The sequence below is a fragment of the Hylobates moloch genome, unplaced genomic scaffold (genome assembly GCF_009828535.3).
Source record: "Hylobates moloch isolate HMO894 unplaced genomic scaffold, HMol_V3 SCAFFOLD_8, whole genome shotgun sequence".
NCBI classification, from domain to species: domain Eukaryota; kingdom Metazoa; phylum Chordata; class Mammalia; order Primates; family Hylobatidae; genus Hylobates; species Hylobates moloch.
Genome location: NW_026652283.1, coordinates 121779835 through 121798002, shown reverse-complemented (window position 1 = coordinate 121798002; position 18168 = coordinate 121779835). Strand labels below are relative to the sequence as shown.

The window sequence follows — 18168 nt, the reverse complement described above, 5'->3', positions numbered from 1 at the left end:
TCATCCTAAGGCATGAACTGGACATGTGAGTCTCAGTATTTTCCTACGTGTTTCAAAAGTGAGACTGGCCGTAGCTCAGTCTCTAAATGCCTGCTGCAAAATGCAAATGTCATAAATATTCATCTTTGTTGGGATTTTGAAACACTTTCTTTCCATTGTCTTCCCATTAATCATAGACAGGATTGAGATAAACCACTTCCCTTGCTTATCTTTTAACTCTCTCTTGTCTCCTTTGAACATGTTTAGTTCTCACGGAACTTGTTAAATTTTCCCCAGAGGCAAGAAAAATAAGGGAGAATACTATTTTTTATGAGTCTCTGTTAGAAAGGTTTTATATAATTTTAGGCCCTCTTATGGCCCACTGGTTTAAAGTGCTTTCTTTAAAATTTGGTTATTAAGAATGGCCACGTTCTTGAAGTTGCTTTACATTGGTATGGGTTGGTTTTTTTTTTTCAATCTCTGCAGCTTTGCCAGGGATGATTTTATATAACAGTGGAGTAAAGAGGTAACATCAACATTAACAATTAAACCTCAATGTTATATAAAACTGCCAGAATGTGTGTGAAAAGTGACCAATTTTTAAGGTTTGATGTACACATAGCTTTTAGTTTTACTGGAAACAATCAAATTGTGTTGATGCATTTATCCATTTCTTATAACATGTATATTCCAGTTTTCCAACACTTGGAGAGCATTTCTTCCGGAAAAAAATCCCTTACATGCTGCATACAACTGGCGTCTCAAAGCATTTGCAGTTATGAAAAGTTTCAGTCCCTTCACAGTTCTCTTATCATGCTAGCATCGTGTTTTATTAGGATAATAATTTTTGATGTAATATCTATTTTATCTTGCCAAGCAAATTAAGCTTTAAACCAATGTGTGTGTTTTTCTAAATGGCCTATCCAAAAATTGATTGCCTTTCTAAAGGAAATATCTGTTAAGAACCATCTCAGTTTAAAATATTTTTATAATGTCAGCGTACAAGGGTAATGACCCATTTTGTAAAATTCTTCTTATACAAACAGCCTAATCCTTAATTTTTGTGCTTTTTTTTTTTTTAATTCTTCTGTGTAGCTTCCTAACTGTTGCCAGTTGAAAAAATATTTAACTTGGAGGTAAAACAGTGACCAACCACTTGTGTCTCAAAATTCATTGAAGTTTTGATCTCTTTGGAGTCAAGTTGCAACTGCTGTGAGGCCCAAACACCTATCTTCTCATTCATCTCGGTTATTGCTTCTCCAGGAGAGCCTGATCTTTCCATAATGAGAATAGTGAATATGCTTCACTGATGTTTAAAGAGTCACATCCATGTATATCTGTTTCTCAAACATGCTTCTGCATTTTCGTTCACTGTTTGTAAAGCAAGGCATACTGGGCATTGTAGAGTTTTCAGTTGGTTGTTCAGGCAACTTGATGTGGAGCCGCTTCTCTGTGCTGCCCACCACAATCCTCCCCTGGGCAGCCTGCTCAAGGACTTTAACACTGTGTCTGCTTTCAGACTGTCAGGTCGTGGAGCAGAGTGTCTGACTTGGGCATTAATGAGATGAAGACGATACTGTAGGTGAGATGATGACTGTTCTTGTGATGTTCGTGTTGACCTTCGTTTGCTAATTTCTGACCTCGAAGTGGGTGTTTCATAATGTGTGCTCCATGATCACCAGGCGCCACCAGTCTGTGCTCTTTAGACTCCTTTAGGCTGGTGTTGATGCCACTGGGCACACAGTCCCACTTCTCTGCCCCTACCATTGTACACACATTTCGGAGTGCCTCTATGTGACTTGTGTACCAGCATTACTGTGTATATGGCTTCACCATACTTATCTTGCACACTAGGTTGTCAAGTCCCATTGCTGTTGTCTGTCTCTACTCTCATGGCATTTTAGAAGCAGAAAGTAAATTCCCGGTCAAGGTTGCCCATGCTGTTACTTATGATTATTGCCACCAAATGGGTGAGGACAAGGCAAACACCCAGGGAATGCTGTGAATCTGACGTATTTCTTGTAGAGGAGAGTAGAGTTGACTAACCGTCCCACCTAACTGCCATCTCTAAACTTGACAACTAATCTTGACTTTGAGATTGAACACAGTTGAATGTGTTTAAACTTCATAAAGACAGATTAACTTTTGAAACCTTTTGGAATAAAACAGCACGGTCACAGGTATCCACCATTTATGCTATTCGTAGGACATATTATCATTAGGAACACTTACCATTCATTGATTTTACAAATATCTGTGAAAGCCAATTATCTACCAGGCAGAGTTCTTCTAGGCTTTAAAGATACACACTAAACACAACGGACAAAATACTGTTTGTATGAAGTTTCTTTTGTATTGTTATAACCAAAGTTAGAATTTTAAACCCAGAGAAAAAGAAGTAATAATCTGAGAAACAAGATGTTTTTCTGTTTAAGGTAATATAAGAGTAGTTTAGATCTTGGTTAAATTGTTGTGGTTCTCATTTTCTGGAATAGTCACCTGGCAAATCTTTTAATTTTTTTTTCTTTTTTTTTTTGAGATGGAGTCTTGCTCTGTCGCCCAGGCTGGAGTGCAGTGGAGCAATCTCAGCTCACGGTAAGCTCCACCTCCTGAGTTCACGCCATTCTTCTGCCTCAGCCTCCTGAGTAGCTGGGACTACAGGCGCCCGCCACCACACCCGGCTAATTTTTTTGTATTTTTAGTGGAGACGGGGTTTCACTGTGTTCGCCAGGATGGTCTTGATCTCCTGACCCCATGATCCGCCCACCTCGGCCTCCCAAAGTGCTGGGATTACAGGCGTGAGCCACTGCGCCTGGCCACAAATCTTTTAATTTTTTCTTTCAATTACCATGAACTCACTTACCTATAATTGAGTTCTTCACTTGAGAGATAGAAATGTTCATACAATGAGTAAGCCTCGTTCCCTTCCCAGTCTTTAAGGTGTATTTTAAGCACATAGCGTTGCTGATTAGTCACTTGCGAAACAAACTCATTTCCCAGCCAATATTCTCCTGAAGGGTTACCAAATCCCTGTAAGGCAAGTTGTTAAATTCAGTTACTTAATGTAATTTTTTCTTTGTATATTTGAAGTGGATAGTCCTTCAACTTAACATAGAATAACTATCAAATAGCAGAAATTACTTCTGGTGCTGTGACAATTCAGGGTCCTTCCCAGCGGAAAATGGATTTTAAACAGGTCAGTTATTAGACACTAAGCTGCTCGTGGAAGAAAATTTGTATTAGGATAATGAGAACTACTTGGGGAGCCACCAGCAGAAGCCTTGGCATAAACAGCTCAGTTCATGGAAATGTGAAGCACCATTAAACAGTCGGCTTACCGAAAAAACGCTGAGTGTACCTTTAAAAATAAGCTAAGTAGTGGCAGCCTTGTTTTTTTGAGAGTCTTACTCTGTTGCCCAGGCTGGAGTGCAGTGGCATGATCTCGGCTCACTGCAACCTCTGCCTCCCGGGTTCAAGTGATTCTCCTGCCTCAGCCTCCTGAGTAGCTGGGATTACAGGTGTGCGCCACCACACCTGGCTAATATTTGTATTTTTAATAGATACAGAGTTTTGTTATGTTGGCCAGCTGGTCTCAAACTCCTGACCTCAGGTAATCCATCTGCCTCGGCTTCCCAAATTGCTGGGATTATAGGCTTGAGCCAGCACGCCTGGCTGCAGCTTTTGTTTTGATACAGTTTACCTCATACTGGCCATTCTTTAAAGGGGAGACTGAAACACCAATTTTAAAAACTACGTCAAAAGTCATTGGTTAGTTTGGGATTGGTGGTTAAGGTTCTGCAGATCTTGAAAGCTATCTTTTACAAGGGAAATGCTTTTCTGATGCCTTAAAGAATGTCCATACCACTTTATATTCTTTCCAAGTCCTCTGAAAATCAACGCTGCCATCCTCACGTCGCTGAATAATCGTCCACCCGCCTCCACCAGCTTCCATGTCACAGTAGGCCTGCAAACGGGAACGTGGGGTATAAGTGACAGAGCCCCCCCACCCACCCTTATGTAGCAGAAGTGGGAGGAATGTAGACCCTGAGTACAGGACTCGGCCGAGAGGGTTCTCTGCGATATATGGCATGGAGTACACCATCGGGGTTGTCTAAGAAACAGATGGTTTCAAATAAATTGAAAGTGATGGATTTAAAATGATGGTGAAACATAAACAGTAATATAATATAAAGTGTTGATGAGAATATGACTCACTTGTCATCGTCTGTTCCAGGCTAAAGACCCCACCCTGATGGCTGGCCCAGAGATTGCTGTTTTTTAGAGATTCATCGTGAATGGCACATTTTGGCAGATTGGCCCCGAACCCCACATCTCCATCCTGCAGAAAACCATTGACTTGTGTTCACAGCCTTGAAACCTTTCACTAAATGCCAGCCCCTGCTAGCTCCACAGAGAGCTATGTGAAGGGGATACTCTTTGATCATAGGGTTTGGAGGACTCCTGTTACATTCTCATACTGTGGGGTTGTTTGGCTTCCTTTATGTGCAATACTAATTGATTTTTTGGTCCACATCTGAGCACACGGCCTTGAGGCTCCAGTGTCCTGGTGCAAGGTGTGTGACCTGAGCTTGGCTTAGCATCTTGGCCTCAAGGGCATGATTTCAGGCTTCTCTGTACATAGCTCCCTGCCCACAGTTTTTCTCTAAGCAACTCTTTTCATTTCTGCTCTTAAACTGGCTCTGTGGGTTTAAACTCTGTCCAGAACGCAGAATTGTGTCTTAAGCTAAGCGCGTGCATGCTCAGTTTCAACTCAGCTGGAGTTTTATTATGAAATTAAAAACCCCTGAAAATAAGATTACATAAATAGTTTTAAATAATAAGATTGCAGTAGAACTAAATATGTTTTCCAGAAAGTAAGATAACTTTTCTGCCACATACAAGGTAGGAAATATTGAAGTTAAGGTTCAAAACCAATTATAAATATTCTTCCTTTGTTGTGCCCCATGGTCTTTTTGAGAATAACGGAGGCGATTTGGCAGGGTAAGCTTCAGTGTGCCCTGTTCTCTGTTTGCGAGTTAGAATCCTAAAGAGGAGAGCGAAAAGAGAACCAGGAGAGTGCTAGTCCTGTTCTTTCATTTCCTACATGGGGAAGGAGGGGTGCAGAGGAAGTGCAGTGGCTGCCTGATGCCTCATTACCAGTGCAACCAGAGAACTGTCCCTGGAACAGCCTGGTCTGCAGGAGACTTCTCCCCAGCATGGTTCTGGTTTCTCTCCAGAAAGGTCACCCGGCTCGTATTGCCTTCCCCAGTGGCACTCATGTTTGGAAAGATCGGTGCCATTAATGAAAATTACATTTATTAAGAAGGAAATTATTTCCTCATTTTAAGTTAATGTGATGTAGAAAATGAGTCTGCTCAAGCTAACCCCTTGTTATCACACTGTATTGCTATGATTCTTATTATCGTTGCTACACACCGCTCTCATCCAAGCACTCTGCCAGATACTTTGTGTATATTATCTGTAATCTCGCAGCAACTCTGCTGTACTATCATGATTCTGCATTTTTGAAAGGAGAAAAGATTTAGTAAACTTAGATTTTGATCAGTTACTCACCTACTAAGTGATATATAGGATTTGAATAAGGTCTCTTGAATTCTGTTATGTTTTTTGCCAGTGACATCATGCTGCCAAAAACAGAGAAACCTGACCCTTTGGTAAATAGGCCAAAAGTCCCTCAACACAGTTCCAAGTTTAAATCAGTTCGTGAATAATACTGCCTCTTATTTGCCTGCGGTCAACAGAATGGTCAGTGCTGCCCACTTCTATTAATATGTCTTTTTAAAAATCTATTTCATAAACCAGCTGAATAAGCTACGTTGGTTTGAGGATTCATGTACATATATAGAAGTTAATTCTGTGTCCTAAATGGTATGCTCTTGGGTTGAAAGCATTGATATGGCTCTTGGTGAGCCTATCCTTGTTCCACGAATATTTGATTCTTCAGTGTCAAAATCACTGCTATGAAGTTACCAATACTTAAATACATGTTCTGTCTTTTTCAGAGAACAAGTTTATCTTGTTATGGAAGCCAGAGGCAAGACCCCCAAATGTCTGAGAGTCACTGCCAGCACATAAATGATTTGAGCCATATCAGTATTCGCTTTGATTCCATTACTGATGATGATAAAGTTATTAGAACATTTTCTTAGTACTTCATCCAGGTTTTTAGAAAGAAGAACAGAGGATTTGTAAAAACTAGAATATTAGGGTTAATTGGACTATAAAACTTGGAGAGAAAGACAGTGTTTAAATAGAGTTATCCACCCAGCCAGAAGATACTGAGTAAAAGTGCTGAAATCAATTATATCAAGATCAGAAAAGCAGAAGTCCTCAGATACTTCCCAAGACCTTACCACTCCAGTTGCAACAAACCTAAGGGCAGTTAATATTTTTAATCTGTCCACTGCAGCATGGTGCAGGAACCTGATATCTTTCTATAAAGCTTGATGTTTTTCAGCGAATAATACTTGACTTGCTTCAACTCTGAGGCAATGATTAAGTGACGGGTTAAATAGCAAACAGAGACAAACATTAGGAGTCAGGTGTCCTGTGAATTTAGGGAAGGAAATGACCATGTCTCTAGCAAAAGCATACATGCTTTTGATAAATGCCATCTTGCAGTCTCTCGCAAAAGCATACATGCTTTTGATAAATGCCATCTTGCAGTCTCTCTCTCGTATAAGAACCTAATGAATTTTTCAAAACTAAAGCTGCAATATATTGGCCTTTTAGAAAAAGATCTACTCAAAGACCAATTGAACATTCTTTTCTTGAATTAGATAAACCAGGGCAGAATCAGGTCCCCTGCGAGGCAGAGAAGTTGTCTGGTAGTCTTTGAAGGCAGTGAAAATGGTGACCACTCGCATTTACTGTCCCAAGTTCTACCCCAGGGGCCGTCCCTGTGTTGTCACAACCCCCAAGGCTGAGGGTATCATTGTTGTGTTACAGATGGGGAAACAGAGCTGTCAGAAAGGTTAAATGACTTGCCCAGAGCCACAAATGTCAGAGCCAGAATTTACATCCAAATCTGTCTATCTCTCCCTGGATCGGATTGTGAGTTACGGAGTCTTAAGTCTGGAAGGGAATTTAGAGGTAACAATTGACACCACTTATTTTCGAGATTAGAAAATTGAGGTTTTTGAAAGCTTATTGTTCCCTGCTTTGTAAATGAGTTTCTTTTACTGCAAGTGTTTAAAGGGAATATAAATCCTAATGTTTCCAATCATGACCTGAGGCTCATATAATCCCAGAGTACTATATATTTTCATCTTTCTGCAGAATATTTCTGTCATTCTGGGGCCCGTGGGGTAGGACAGTGCACTGGGGTGGGAAGCTTGCCCTTAGGCTGAGAAACATAGATGCAACAATATGATGGGGCTGCATGGTTAGTGGCTGTCCCTCTGCATCAGTGTCCATGGCATCCCCGTTTCACACGCATCCTCTGTCCCCCCTCTTGACACTCCTGTCCCCAGGCCAAGAACATGCCAACATCTGGTGACAGAAAAAGGCATGCACGGAATTGTCATGAAAACCAGATAGCAAAAGAGATTGAAAGGCTTAGCCTAGAGTCTGTTTGTTGCCTTTTCATCTGCAGCCGACTGTGTTGTTTGTGGGTTTGTTCCCTTCCTTCCCTGTTGTATGGCTTCTAGGACATTAACTAATTTTCAGGGTTGATTTAACACAGCATGAATGAATTAGAAAGGTTTCTTTGGAAAGCATTATGTGGAATAGCACAATATTTATCTTTTCCCCTCATAGTCAAGATACATGTTACTGTTTCAAGTTCCAGGTCTTTAAAACGCTAATGCTTGTGTTTTTAAAGTGTTTTTCTTTGATACTGTGTTAAATACTTAGGATAATGCTCAGTTTAAAGAGATAATACTTCCAAGAGCCTCGAAAATTTCCGTTTTGGAACAGTATCCAGTGCATTCTCTGTAGTTATTTGTGTTGGTTCAATATGTAGCTGCTTTTACATTTATATGTAACATATTTATAGACATTTAATATATACAGTTATCCAGTAGCTGCATAACACTTCACCACACTGATTCTCGTGTAATATCATTCTGCCCTATCAAATATTTAAGAGAAGCCACATTGAAATATTCTCCAGAAGTGATTTTTTTTTTTTTCCTCATCTAAAGTTCAGTGTCTCCCAAAGTACCTTCAGGAGTCAGGCTCTCTGAGTGAGACTGCAGAACTAGGAATGACTGAGGTAAGCTGTGTTGTGGCTTTGCCTGCTGTGAGTACTGACTGTCCACTCACTTTACATGCAGTAATTGGACATATGCCTTGAAGTGAACTCCCCTGTTTGAGAAGAAAATGAACGCTGTCTTTATGGTGTGTTTCAGGTCTTCCAGACTGCATTAAATAAGGTTAGAATCACCTGCCCCAGCGGTTCTTATGGTGTGGACCTCAGAATCCTGCGTGTCCCCCAGACCATGTCAGCACGTCCACAGGTTGAAACTGTTTTCACGATGCTAAGACACCACTGGTCTGTGGCCCTGTGTTAGCGTTTGCTCAGATAGAGCAAAAACCGTGGTGGGTAAAACTGCTACCATCCTTGTGTAAGGCAGAGCAGCGGTAGCAAACTGTACAAGTCACTATGCAGTCACACACAAAAAAAGAAAGGAACACTACTGTCACTGAAAAATGACATTGGCACGACAGTAGAAATTATTAATTTCACGAAACCTCTATGGCTGTTGCACTATGGTTATTCGACCTTCGGTTTTTGGAAGATACTTTCTTTAAAATTAAGGAAATGAGTCTGACACCTCAGGAAAAACAACTGACACTATGCGTTATTCAAGCAAAATGCAAGGAGAATATATTTCTTGCCGAAGATAAGATAGACATTTCTACGTCATTCATATGCAGCTTCTGTATTTTCTGTACAGCAATGGAACTTAGAGCCCTTGGCAAGCACTCTAGGTGAGGTAGCTGCCCCGTAACTATGGCTTTGTACTGTGTGGGGTTGGGGAAGATCTTTGGGGGAGACTTCTGCTCTCTGGTTCCTCACCCTCTAAAGCGGCCTGCCTGGAGCCAGGGAGTTAGTAAGGGGAGATGAATACCTCACCTTGATCTCTTCTGTAGAATTAGGGAATGTTAAAGTGTAGATGCCATTCATGGTGTGCCCTGATTTGAATACTTCAGCACAGTCTCTGAAGCTGATTTGTTCTTCTTTAGCAGCAGTGGGGTCCTTAGCTGCTTTTAAAAAATAGTGAGACATTTCAGTGGAATTCATGAAAAGACAAAGACTTGTTATTTCAAGACCCAATCATTTGGTGAGTTTTATTACTTTGGAATTCTTAAGTAAGCAAAAGGCTGTGCCAGTTTTTTAACCTTTCTATAAAGTTTCCTTTCAGCCTGTTTTCTTATTATTTCTCAAAAGATTAATACTTACTTTTTGGTCATTAATTCCATGTAATTAAAATACTTCAAATAATCCACACTTCCTTTGATGATCATGAATTACATGTAACGAAAGTACTTCACAATCACATAAATTATTACTTTTGAAGATCTTTCATCTTGAGTAGAATAGGGTAAACTTAGTATGGAAGAATTTAAAAAGAATGTCCATAAACACTGTTACCTGTATCATGACCCCACTGCCTGTCCTTTGAGGCCATTGTCCCACTGAGGACATAGTGTGGTGCAGTGACACAATGTCAGCTCACTGCAACCTCCTCCTCCCAGGTTTAACTGATTCTCCTGCCTCAGCCTCCCAAGTAGCTGGGATTGCAGGTGCCCACCACCATGCCCAGCTAATGTTTGTGTGTTTAGTAGAGACGGGGTTTCACCATGTTGGCCAGGCTAGTCTCGAACTCCTGACCTCAAGTGATCTGCCTGCCTGAGCCTCCCAAAGTGCTGGAATTACAGGCGTGATCCACCACACCTGGGCCTTCTCTCCAATATATAAGAGAAGCTGCAAAGTAAAACAATAATAAGAAAAGCAAAATGTGCTTAAGAACCTGGCAAGATAAGGGAACTAGCATCTCTTAAGTGCCAGTTTATGCCACTCACTGAGAGTATTATCTCATTTAATCTTAATCACCATCCTATGGGTCTGATATTATTTTTCCTATGTAAAACCTAAATAAATCAATATCCGTTGTGGTTTAGTAATTTGCCCAGTCTCATCCTTCTAATTAATGATGGAACTAACTAAAAGTAGGCTCTTTACTGCCATGAATCAAAAGTATGTTTGGGGTGTTTGCTTCGTAATAATTAGTATAACATATATTTCCTCTTCTCTTCTTCCTTCATTTTAATTGGTAGATATTTCATATGAAATATATGAGAAATAGTGCCTTTTCTGAAAGAGGAGAAGGTTTTAGTCTTTTGAGAGTTTTACTGACTAAAGGTTATTAAAGCTGAAGAAAACATGATATGTAAACTTACAGTTTGATGTGGACATCATAGTCAGTAAGTTATTAACTGTCTCCATGAGATCATGTTGCTGCTTTTGAAGAACTGAATTATTCACCGTGGCAGTCACTATTTTTTTTTCTAGTTCTTCAATGATGGAATTTTGCTTGGATACTAACACCTGTAGCTGATCTTTCTCTTCTTTTATTGACTGTAGTTGGATGATGTGCTTGTCTTCCATAGCTAGCACCTTCTTTTCTAGGAAACTTGTCAGGAAAAGAATTCTTAGTTAGTGAAGACTATTCTAATGAAATGTTTTATATTTATTGAATTTCTACTTCTCCAAGGCACTCTGTTAAGATATCGTAGTGGTTATAAAGTAATAAGATGATACCAGAGCCCTAAGGAATCTCTGAAACTTGCTGAGAAGATTAGATATATAAATATATGTATATATGTAAACGTATAAGCATATATGTATGTACATGCAGACTTATGCATACACACGAGAAAAGGTACCCCATCTGGCCCCGGATAGGTAGGACATGGGCGTGACATGTATTAGATGCTAAAGCGCTCAGAAGAAGGGTGCTGCTCTTTCAAGCTTAGTGCTCATGAAGTGCTTTTTTGAGAAGGGAGCGTTTCAACTGGGCTGGACCCTTAGGTAGGATATCAGCTTTCTCCTAAACTATTTGTATTTTAATATTAATCCTAATGATAATAATAGCACGTAATGCTATGTGAGAAATACACCTTCATGGGGAGGTGAATACTTCTCCCAGACTCAAGTCGTGGCTTACCAGCCCTGCAACTTGGAATAGTTTACTTAGTCACCCTATGCATTAATGTTCTCACCTGTAAATTAGGATAATATTACCTAGGTCATGGGGTTGGTAATATTATCCTAATTTAAGACAAATGAATCTTAAAATGTAAATGCTTAGACTAGCATCTGCCACACAGTAACACTCAATGAGTTTGTTAACGTTAATATCAACATCATTATTCCCATTTCCAATGCGGAAATTGAAACTTAGGGACATTGAGGGCTGGGCTCAGTGGCTCACGTCTATAATCCCAGCACTTTGGGAGGCTGAGGCAGGTGGATCACTTGAGGCCAGGAGCTCGAGAGCACGCTGGCCAACATGGTGAAACCCTGTCTCTACTAAAAATACAAAAATTAGCCAAGTGTGGCACATGAATGTAATCTCAGCTACTGAGGAGGCTGTGGCAGGAGAACTGCTTGAACCTGGGAGGTGGACGTTGCAGTGAGCTGCGATTGTGCCACTGCACTCCAGCCTGGGCAACAGAGTGAGACATCATCTCAACAAGAAAAGAAAAGAAATGTAGGGACAATGAATCACATACCTAAAGTCACACACAACAGGTGGCAGGGGCAGAATCCAGCCCCAGAACTTTCTGACTCTGAAATCTGCTTCTCTCCTTTTAGTGTGCCCCCCTTCCTTCTCTAAAAAATATAGCCAGCACTATCACATATGCTTAATACATAACAGTTAATATGTGAGCCAGGCCCTTGAAAAGCCTTTTTTTTTTTCTTTTTTTGAGACGGAGTCTCGCTCTGTCACCTAGACTGGAGTGCAAGGGCGCCATCTCTGCTCACTGCAACCTCCACCTCCCGGGTTCAAGCGATTCTCCTGTCTCAGTCTCCCGAGTAGCTGGGACTACAGGCGTGTGTCACCACGCCAGGCTAATTTTTTGTATTTTTAGTAGAGACGGGCTTTCACCGTGTTAGCCAGGATGGTCTGGATCTCCTGACCTTGTGATCCTCCTGCCTCTGCCTCCCAAAGTGCTGGGATTACAGGCATGAGCCACCACGCCTGGCCAAAAAGCTTTTTAAAAATCATTTAGAGAGCTGATAAAATTATGCTATGTAAGTCCTAAGATATTTTATTAATGGTCATATAGTTTGCCTTTCTAATTTCAACTTATAAACATACGTTACTATCAATATGTTCAATGAAGAACATAGCACTTTTAAACTAAAAATAGTTCCTGTCCGTTAAGCCAGAGGAAACAAATCCAAGAGAGTAGAGACTATGTGTTTGAGAATGTTAACTGTTTCCCAGGAACAAACTCAAAGACATGCACAGTCAAGGTACTTGGCAGGTTTTTTTTTTTTTTTTGAGACGGAGTCTCACGCTGTTGCCTGGGCTGTTGTGCAGTGGCACGATCTCAGCTCACTGCAACCTCCGCCTCCCGGGTTCAAGCAATTCTCCTGCCTTAGCCTCCCAAGTAGTTAGGATTACAGGCGCACCGCCACGCCGAGCTAATGTTTTGTATTTTTAGTAGAGACGTGGTTTCATTGTATTTGCCAGGCTGGTCTCGAACTCCTGACTTCCTGATCTGTCCGCCTCGGCCTCTCAAAGTGCTGGGATTACGGGCATGAGCCACCGTGCCTGGCCGGCATTTTTTTTTTTTTTTTAAGAAGATACAAGAGGAAAATTGGACAGCCTGACACTACATTGTTCAGCACCTAAAGAGGCTTTCTGTGATAACTGCAGGAAAAGCAGCAACTAAAGATGTTTCAGTATCTTCATTTTATTTGTACAAGGCCAGTAAATAAAGTTTTCAAAATATAGACACTTTTAAAAATAGAAAAACAGTGACCAGATGTCAGATTCCTCTCTCTGACATTTTCCTTCCAATAAAAAGTTTAGTACACATGAATTTACACATTGGAAGTTTCGTTTTAAAGGAAGGGGACCTCATATTCCCTTTTTTGAGTCATGTATAAGTCAGCTATCTTATTTAATAATGAAATATATCAATGATGGCATCTTTATGTTTCAGAATTATTTTCTGGCTACTAACAAGTTACCACATCTTCTGTTAACGTCACATTAGAAGCTAGTGGAATATTCTATACATTTCTTTTTTTTAAATTTTATTATTATTATACTTTAAGTTTTAGGGTACATGTGCACAACGTGCAGGTTTGTTACATATGTATGCATGTGCCATGTTGGTGTGCTGCACCCGTTAACTCGTCATTTAGCATTAGGTATATCTCCTAATGCTATCCCTCCCCCCTCCCCCAACCCACAACAGTCCCCAGAGTGTGATGTTCCCCTTCCTGTGTCCATGTGTTCTCATTGTTCAGTTCCCACCTATGAGTGACAACATGCGGTGTTTGGTTTTTTGTCCTTGCGATAGTTTGCTGAGATTGATGGTTTCCAGTTTCATCCATGTCCCTACAAAGGACATGAACTCGTCATTTTTTATGGCTGCATAGTGTTCCATGGTGTATATGTGCCACATTTTCTTAATCCAGTCTATCGTTGTTGGACATTTAGGTTGGTTCCAAGTCTTTGCTATTGTGAATAGTGCCGCAATAAACATACGTGTGCATGTGTCTTTATAGCAGCATGATTTATAATCCTTTGGGTATATACCCAGTAATGGGATGGCTGGGTCAAATGGTATTTCTAGTTCTAGATCCCTGAGGAATCTCACACTGACTTCCACAATGGTTGAACTAGTTTACAGTCCCACCAACAGTGTAAAAGTGTTCCTATTTCTCCACATCCTCTCCAGCACCTGTTGTTTCCTGACTTTTGAATGATGGCCATTCTAACTGGTGTGAGATGGTATCTCACTGTGGTTTTGATTTGCATTTCCTGATGGCCAGTGATGATGATCATTTTTTCTATACATTTCACTAGCTTTTCTGAGAAGGCATATGAAGAGCAGAGAAAAATTATTTTCCCACCTACTTGATAAAGAAACCTTGAACCGGCAATTTAACACTGCTGTGAATTATCTAAAACCTCCTGAATCACTTTGCACTTACTTTCCTAGGAAGCAAAAGCATGTGAAATTGACATGCACGTTTCACTGAGTGATAGTTGGGTTCAGATCACGTCTGAGAAAATGGAGACCCTGATTGGTGTCACGAGCACCTTCAGGCGAAAGGAAGGAGTGTTGGGCTGGGAATCCAACCTCTGCACATGTCTTCCTGTGTCACATGGGCAGCCATCCTGCTGTGGACGTCAGGTGCATGTCTGTCTAGGTGAATATCTACATAAAGCTCTATGTAAAATGAAGACATTTGATTTGATGACCTCTCAGGCCCCTTTTAGTTCAAATGACCTGTAAATCCACCTTTTTTGACAGTAACATATTCTGAATCTTTAACCCTGCAAACAATATTAACCAGCCAAGGAACTGGCTACCCATTACATGTCTCGCCCATAAGCCATAACAATCAGCATTAATAATAATTGTTAGATATTCAATTGTAGCTCTTAAATGTATTCCAGCCCCGTGATCATTGTAAATCAGTATGTAATTTTGGAGAGTTGGGGGTCTCTCTTTGTTGCCCAGTTTGGTATCAAACTCCTGGGCTCAAGTGATCCACCTGCCTTAGCCACCCAAATAGGAGGGATTACAGGTGTGTGCCACCACGTCTGGCTAATTTTTTTATTTTTTTAGAAATGAGTTCTCATTATGTTGCCCTGGCTAGTCTCAAACTCCTGGCCTCAAGAAATCCTATCACTCTGGCTTCCCAAAGTGCTGGGATTATAGGCATAAGCCACTGTGTCTGGCTTGAATCTATTCTATAAAGAAAGCAATCGCACTTTTGGGGAATTATAAAAGATTATTTAAAATGTGGTTTGTCCAATGTGAAATACCATTTGCATATTTTTGTAGTGATATTCTTGCAAATAAAATCATAGGCCAGTCAGAATTTAAGGTAGAAAACACAGCATGCAGAACTGATACAGCTGTAAAATCATCAACACTATTTTCTTTTTTTATTATTTGTTGCTGTTGATGAAAAAAACCTTTTTTTTTCATTTCATATCTGTGACAAAAAATATGATTTCTACTATGATTGGACAAATATGTGCAAAGATGATATTTGGGGGACATAATTGACCCAAATTGGTAGTTTTAGCATTGTACCAAGCTGCATTTGAAACCCAAGTGGGGAAACAGTATTCAGTATTAGGGTTTGTTCTACAAACTGGACATATCCTAGGTTTGTCACGGACATCATTGTATAACAGGCAAGAGAAAAGTAATCTCCAGCTCCCATGTGTTCCAGGAATCGCTGCAGCATTTTGAAGGGAACATTACTAAGTAAGACTGTTTTAAGAAAACGAGGCCGGGTACGGTGGCTCACGCCTGTAATCCCAGCACTTTAGGAGGCTGCGGTGGGCAGACGGCTTAAATTCAGGAGTTTGAGACCAGCCTGGGCAACATGACAAAACCTCGTCTCTACTAAAAAAAAATAACTAAATAAAAATACAAAAAATCAGCTGGGTGTGTGACACATGGCTGTAGTCCCAGCTACTCAGGAGGCTGACATGGGAGAATCACCTGAGCCCAGGAGGTTGAGGATGCAGTAAGCTGAGGTGGCACCACTGCCCTCCAGCCAGGGCACCAGAGTGAGACCCTGTCTCAAAAAAAACACAGAAAAGAAAATGAAATTAGCAAGATTGTTATATCTCAATGATTGGTCTCAAATGTTCATTTACTATTTGTAGAGGAGAAATCTGAAACATGAAATAAAAATATTTGAATTTTAAAAATCTATTGCTTTTTAAAACCCTAAATCAAAAATGACTTAAACTTGGTACCCAAAGGACAGAAAGAATTATTTCAGCTTAGTTCCTGATTAACAGTAAAGAACAATTATTGAATAAGAAGTTTATCATTTTTGGTTAAGAATAAAGAATTATTTAAATTGTCAAATAGGATATATTGTTATAGCCATGTTCCATGTTGTATATACATGTCTTGATTAAAAACAAGGAAATAGGCACACCAAGTATGTGCATAAAATTATCCTCTTTTGTCCCAAGTGGAACAGACCTATGAAAACAGTCCCCACCTATCATCTACAATTTTTTTTTCTATTGTCGATCTTGAGATTTTTCTATATTTTCTTTAAATATTAATATAATCATGTTTAATATTTTTGGTTTTACTTTATCATGTGTTTGAAGAGGAAGCATCAGATCATAAAATGTGCATTGGCTTACAGTATAAGTGTAGCTTTCATACTATAGTGCATTCTGCTTTGAACGAAGCTAAGTCCCCAAGGGCAAAGGATCTTGGTCAAGTTAATACTGAAATAAAATGCCTGGGCCAGTGGTTCTTTCACTCTGCAACACTAGCTGTATTTTTAAAATAGATTAGGATGTATAATACTGAGGCAGGGTTTGGAGGATTACTGTAAGAGGATCTTTAAGGGGCCAGGGAATGAAACGTAAAATCTAGGACTGTGTTAGGAGATCTGTGCCTGTGCAGGAATTTTCTCCAAGCCCTCTCCCTTCTCCTCCCTCATAAGGTTTCTGACCCTTACAGTAGACATGAAGAAACTCACCATTCTGATAATTCATGAGACCGACTTTCCTGTCTGGAAAGTGTGCAATTCTGAATTATAAATGTTTTAGTACTGTTATTACCTGTTCTTATCTTGCAATTTGTTTATTTCACTGGTCTGGTCCAAAATCTGTTTTTCCAATTTGTTTGTTGAGAGAGAGTGTTCCAAGAGCTGAAGTTCAAGTCTCGTGGTCTGATTTAATACCTAAATGTAACAAAATGAAGTTCGTATTAATTATTTTTTAATTAGTTTAACTTTCCAACTTTCTTTTCATTAAAGTACCCAAGCTACAGGAAAACATAACGAAAACATTATTTTATTTATTAACCCAAGTATCTCATTTTGGCATATTTTTCATTTTCAGAAAAGGCTCAGTGTCTTAGATCACATCTGAGTGTGTTAAACCTTTTTACTCTTTTCCCCTCGTCTCTTTTTTTTTTTTTTTTTTTTTTGAAATGGAGTCTCGCTCCATTGCCCAGGGTGGAGTGCAGTGACATGATCTCAGCTCACTGCAACCTCCGCTGCCCGGGTTGAAGCAATTCTCCTGCCTCAGTCTCCCCAGTAGCTGGGATTACAGGTGCGTACCACCATAGCCAGCTAATTTTTTATATTTTTGGTACAGATGGGGTTTCACCATGTTGGCCAGGCTGGTCTGCAACTCCTGACCTCAAGTGATTGACCTGCCTCGGCCTCCCAAAGTGCTGGGATTACAGGCATTAGCCACTGCACCTGGCCGTTATGCCTCTATTATGGAAAGTGGTTAGTAGTTCTTGACAATGGGGTTTATGTCAAATAATAAATGTTATTTTTCTAGTCTGCCATATTTTATTTCATACAATGAGATAAGTAGGAGTATAAAATGGTCATATTTCATATGTCAAAAGTATTCTCCCTTTGCTGAAAACAAAATGCTATTCTCATATTTATTTGTCATTAGACAGAGATTGGAATTCACATGCTTCCAGTATATAAAAATATAGATAATTTTTAGCATGGCATTTCCTCATTTGTCACCACTTGTTTAGACTTTTTTTTTCTTCTTGCCATTTCTCCTTCCTGTTTTAAAACCTGTTTGAACCAATCAAAGCCATATAACGTGAGTGTGAAGCGGAGCCTCAGCCTTGCTGTGCGGGCCTTTGTGACCTACTGTGTGGCATGAGCAGTGCCGCTTTCCTGTGGATTCTCTAGCGCCTGGCTGCCCTTCAGCAGGAAGAATGGATTACTCACTTCCTCCATGTCATGCTTATTCAGGATGTGATATCACATGCAAATGTCAGTCAGTCAGCATTGTTGCCAAGGAACCGGGGACCTTGGATGAATCATTGTTTGCTGGTGTCTTTATGTCATTTGCAGGAGCCTTGGCTGGTCCACAGCGTGGGTTTCAGGGATGGTCTTATCCTTAGAGCTGGTTTAGTTCTTATCACAAAAAGTCTTCTGTGAGA

At 40.1% G+C, this 18168-nt stretch overlaps 2 protein-coding genes across 9 annotated transcripts in view; one reads left to right on the top strand and one right to left on the bottom strand.

Annotated features, from left to right (window-relative positions):
- The window catches only part of MCPH1 (microcephalin 1), a 238303-nt gene that overhangs the window by 104326 nt on the left and 115809 nt on the right, over positions 1-18168 (top strand). The window lies entirely within an intron of this gene.
- ANGPT2 (angiopoietin 2) overlaps positions 1-18168 on the bottom strand; it is a 62889-nt gene that overhangs the window by 10667 nt on the left and 34054 nt on the right. The window contains exons 3-7 of one of the 2 annotated variants that reach the window (XM_032162516.2): positions 16809-16930; positions 10408-10640; positions 9080-9210; positions 3842-3943; positions 2843-3009 (exon numbers count right to left, since the gene is read on the bottom strand). In XM_032162516.2, coding sequence (XP_032018407.1) covers positions 2843-3009; positions 3842-3943; positions 9080-9210; positions 10408-10640; positions 16809-16930 — 755 coding nt within the window. The remainder of the gene's footprint in view (positions 1-2842; positions 3010-3841; positions 3944-9079; positions 9211-10407; positions 10641-16808; positions 16931-18168) is intronic. The other variant, XM_032162517.2, reaches the window with a different exon arrangement.